General features: G+C 42.4%; 1 protein-coding gene across 1 annotated transcript; it reads left to right on the top strand.

Annotated features, from left to right (window-relative positions):
- The first annotated feature begins 387 nt into the window (after window positions 1–387).
- Window positions 388–858, top strand: LOC118482722. The gene has a single exon (XM_035978354.1). It carries the CDS (start codon window positions 388–390, stop codon window positions 856–858), a length of 471 nt encoding a protein of 156 aa, XP_035834247.1.
- The last annotated feature ends 2,888 nt before the right edge of the window (window positions 859–3,746 follow it).

Raw genomic sequence — 3,746 nt, 5'->3', positions numbered from 1 at the left:
TGTGGAGAAGCAACCGACGAGGGTTAGACCGTCACCAGTGATTGATCATTCTCGCGTCCCATATCCCGCCCTCCTTAAGCATCAGAAATATGCTAAGGAGTATGGGCAATTTCTTGAGATGTTCAAGCAGTTGAAAATCAATCTCCATTTATCGAGGCACTTCAGTCTATGCCTAAGTATGCTAGATTTCTTAAAGATCTTTTGAAGTGTAAGGAGAGAATTGGTGAGCTTTCAAATATTCCTTTAACGGGCGGTTGTTCCGCGGTAGTCTTGAATAAGCTACCATAGAAGTTAACCGACCCTGGTACATTCACTATTCCATGCCTTTTGGGGGGAGCCGTTACCCTTGCTCATGCTCTAGCTGATTTAGGAGCAAGCATCAATCTGATGCCATTTTCTTTGTATGAGAAGCTTGGGTTAGGAGAGCTTACACCCACTCGTATGTCGTTGTCCTTGGCTGGCCGTTCAGCCAAGTATCCTCGTGGGATAGTGGAGAATCTGTTGGTAAAAGTGGAAAAATTCGTATTTCCTGTGGACTTTGTCGTTCTTGACATGGAGGCCGATGAGAGAGTTCCTATTATTCTGGGCCGTCCATTCCTTAGAACCGCAAGGGCGATCATCGACGTCTTTGACGGTAAGATTTCTCTTCGCGCGGGTGACGAGATTGTCACATTAGAGATAGACAGAGCGATGCAGCACCCTGGTGGTAGAGACGACGATAGCGGGCCGTGTCATTCCGTCTACTTTCTAAACTCTTTCATATCTTGTGTCGACACGTGTCTCGAGTACATCAGTGGGGCCGATCTAGTAGGTGAGGGAGTTGTTGACGAGCTTGATGAAGAAGAAGTTGAGGAGTAGTTAGATGAGAGCGATGAGTTGTGGGTTCCAGAGACGTTGGAACTTAATGAGATTAGCGATGAGAGTACTCTTGTAGACATTCCACCGCCTTTAGAACTTAAGGTTCTTCCATCACATCTTGAGTACGCATTTCTGGGAGAGAAGCCGAACATGCCTGTCATCATATCTTCGAAGTTGACAAAGGAGGAGAAAGTGAGGTTGATTAATGTGTTGAGGAAACACCAAGAGGAGACTGCATGGAGGTTGTCTGACATTAAGGGTATTAGCCCTACTTTTTGCACACATCGCATCCTGATGGAGGAGGTTTACAAGCCGGTGGTGCAGCCGTAGCGACGTCTTAACCCAAATATGCAGGAGGTAGTCAAGAAGGAGGTTATGAAGTTGTTGGAGTCTGGTTTGATATATCCTATTTCTGATTCAGCTTGGGTGAGCCCTACATAGGTCGTCCCAAAGAAAGGGGGGATGATAGTTGTTCTTAATGAGAAAAATGAGCTCATACCTTCACGTACAGTCACGGGATGGCGGGTGTGCATTGACTATCGAAAGTTGAATGACGCCACTCGTAAGGATCATTTTCCGCTCCCATTTATTGATCAGATGCTTGAGCGGCTCGCGAGTCAGCAGTTCTATTGCTTTCTCGACGGGTTTTCGGGTTATTTTCAGATCCCTTCGCACCAGAGGATCAGGAAAAGACCACCTTTACATGTCCATGCGGCACGTACGCGTACCTACGCATGCCGTTTGGTCTATGTAACGCTCCAGCTACATTCCAGCGATGCATGATCGCGATCTTTTAGGATATGGTAGAGAGTTCGCTGGAGGTGTTTATGGACAATTTCTCGGTGTACGGTAATTCTTTCGATCATTTCTTAGATAATCTTGAGAAGATGTTGAGGAGATGTGTTAAAACGAAGCTGATGTTGAACTGGGAAAAGTGTCACTTCATGGTGACTGAGGGTATTGTGTTAGGATACAAAATTTCGAGGGCTGGTATTGAAGTTGATAGAGCGAAGATAGATACGATCAGTTGGCTTCCTCTGCCGACTAGTGTTAAGTCGATTCGTAGCTTTCTAGGTCATGCGGGATTTTACAGGCGCTTTATTAAAGACTTTTCTAAAATCACTCGCCCCATGACTCGATTGTTGGAGAAGGATGTTCCGTTTGTCTTTGACAAGGAATGCCTTAAAGCGTTTGACTTTCTGAAAGAGAAACTGGTTAGTGCGCCGATTCTTGTATCACCCTTCCATTCGAGCTCATGTGCGACGCCGGTGATTATGCAGTCGGTGCGGTGTTAGGGCAGAGACTAAAACAAAACAGCTATGACCTGCATACAAGTTTTAGATAACAACAACAACATATAATAATAAGACCCGAAATAAAACAAAACAGAGTTTGTCCTATGTTCTTTGTCTAGACTCGGAACTCGAAGAATGTGCAATTCGTGCACTGAGATTAAACACAAAAGGCTAGTGTTTAATTTACTCAGTGTTGGCTCTGATACCAACCTGTCACACCCCTAATTTCCACGTGTCATCGGTGGGCCCGGTGGGGGATTAACGTGACGTAGTTGATATCATCATAGTCAAACAACACAAATTATAATGCACAGCGGAAGCAAAGATAGATTCATTTCAACTTAAATTATTGTAATATTCAAATATCACAAAATGTCGAAATAAAATCCACAGGCAGAATCAAACGAAAAAGGAACTTCGTTTCAACAGACTTCATGCATCCTAAGCTTGCGAGACTTCTATGGATGCTTAAGGAGTGACCAGCCTATTACGCGTAGTACCTGCACTTAGTCTTTTTGGAAAATACGTCAGTTTACACTGGTAAATACAATTCAACTGACTCATTTTGAAAATGTTTAAAATTGATTTAATGCTCGTGGCATAAAACTTTTTATAACTTGGGATAATTATTTGCTTAATAATCTTGTAAAAGAATTACATGTTCGTTCTGCGTTCAGTAGCCCGGGTCATGCCGGGTTAAAGTTTAATAGACACACCACTTAATATAATTCCGCCGCGAGACTTCTCTCGTACCGACGATTATACATGTTGTACAACACTACGGGTGTACGCCTACACCCGAGTGCTAAGGTCGTGGCCATTCTTTGAATGATGCCAAGGATATCCGGGACATGGTCATTAAGCCCCCAAAGGCGTTAAACAAACAAAACAACATTGTTAAACGGGTTAATTTGACTGCACCTAACCAAGACCGGTTAAGGTCAATTCCCCGACCAAGCGGTATTTTATATACCGTATCCCAAGCCCGTATAGGGAAAATAAGTTAAACGTATTTACCTGAGCAAAGTATAAACCAAATATAACGAGTGCACGTAGCTTTTACTGGGCTCCTAGATCTGGAAATTAAGGTTTTAATAACCTATTAGAATCCTAACGGGTCTTAAGCTTAGACCGGTTAGTTTTATATAAAGATTACGGTTCTAAACGCACAATAAGGCGAAGACCGTTTTAGAATGTGGTTTTGTCCCAACAAGCTTGCACACTTGTTTTATATGGGTAACATAATCACATTCTGGATTTTGAGACCAAAAAGATATGGTTTGACCCGTTTCGGCTAAAATGGCCAAACTAGTCGCATAAGCCGATCCGAACGCGTATAATGCGTAACGAGTAACCATAAGAGTCAAATACAAGTTTCTGAAGTCAATATGCTTAAAATATGTTGTGATATCAGAATGATACCTTCCATTATGCCCCAAATGATTTTAAACCAAAACTATGCCTCTTAAGGGTGTTTTGGTCATTTTATAAGGTGTAAAAGGGTTAAAATGATAACCTGAGTTACAGGTCTGATTAAATTAGTAAATATACTTAATTTACTAAGTTATAACAGTAGGGTATCAAATTTATGTG

Source organism: Helianthus annuus, chromosome 10 (genome assembly GCF_002127325.2).
Source record: "Helianthus annuus cultivar XRQ/B chromosome 10, HanXRQr2.0-SUNRISE, whole genome shotgun sequence".
Taxonomy (NCBI): Eukaryota; Viridiplantae; Streptophyta; class Magnoliopsida; order Asterales; family Asteraceae; genus Helianthus; species Helianthus annuus.
This window is presented reverse-complemented; position numbering and strand designations above follow the sequence as displayed.

Bases quoted from the DNA above. Each gene is read 5' to 3' on its own strand.
- LOC118482722 (XM_035978354.1), top strand. From the start codon at position 388: ATGCCATTTTCTTTGTATGAGAAGCTTGGGTTAGGAGAGCTTACACCC.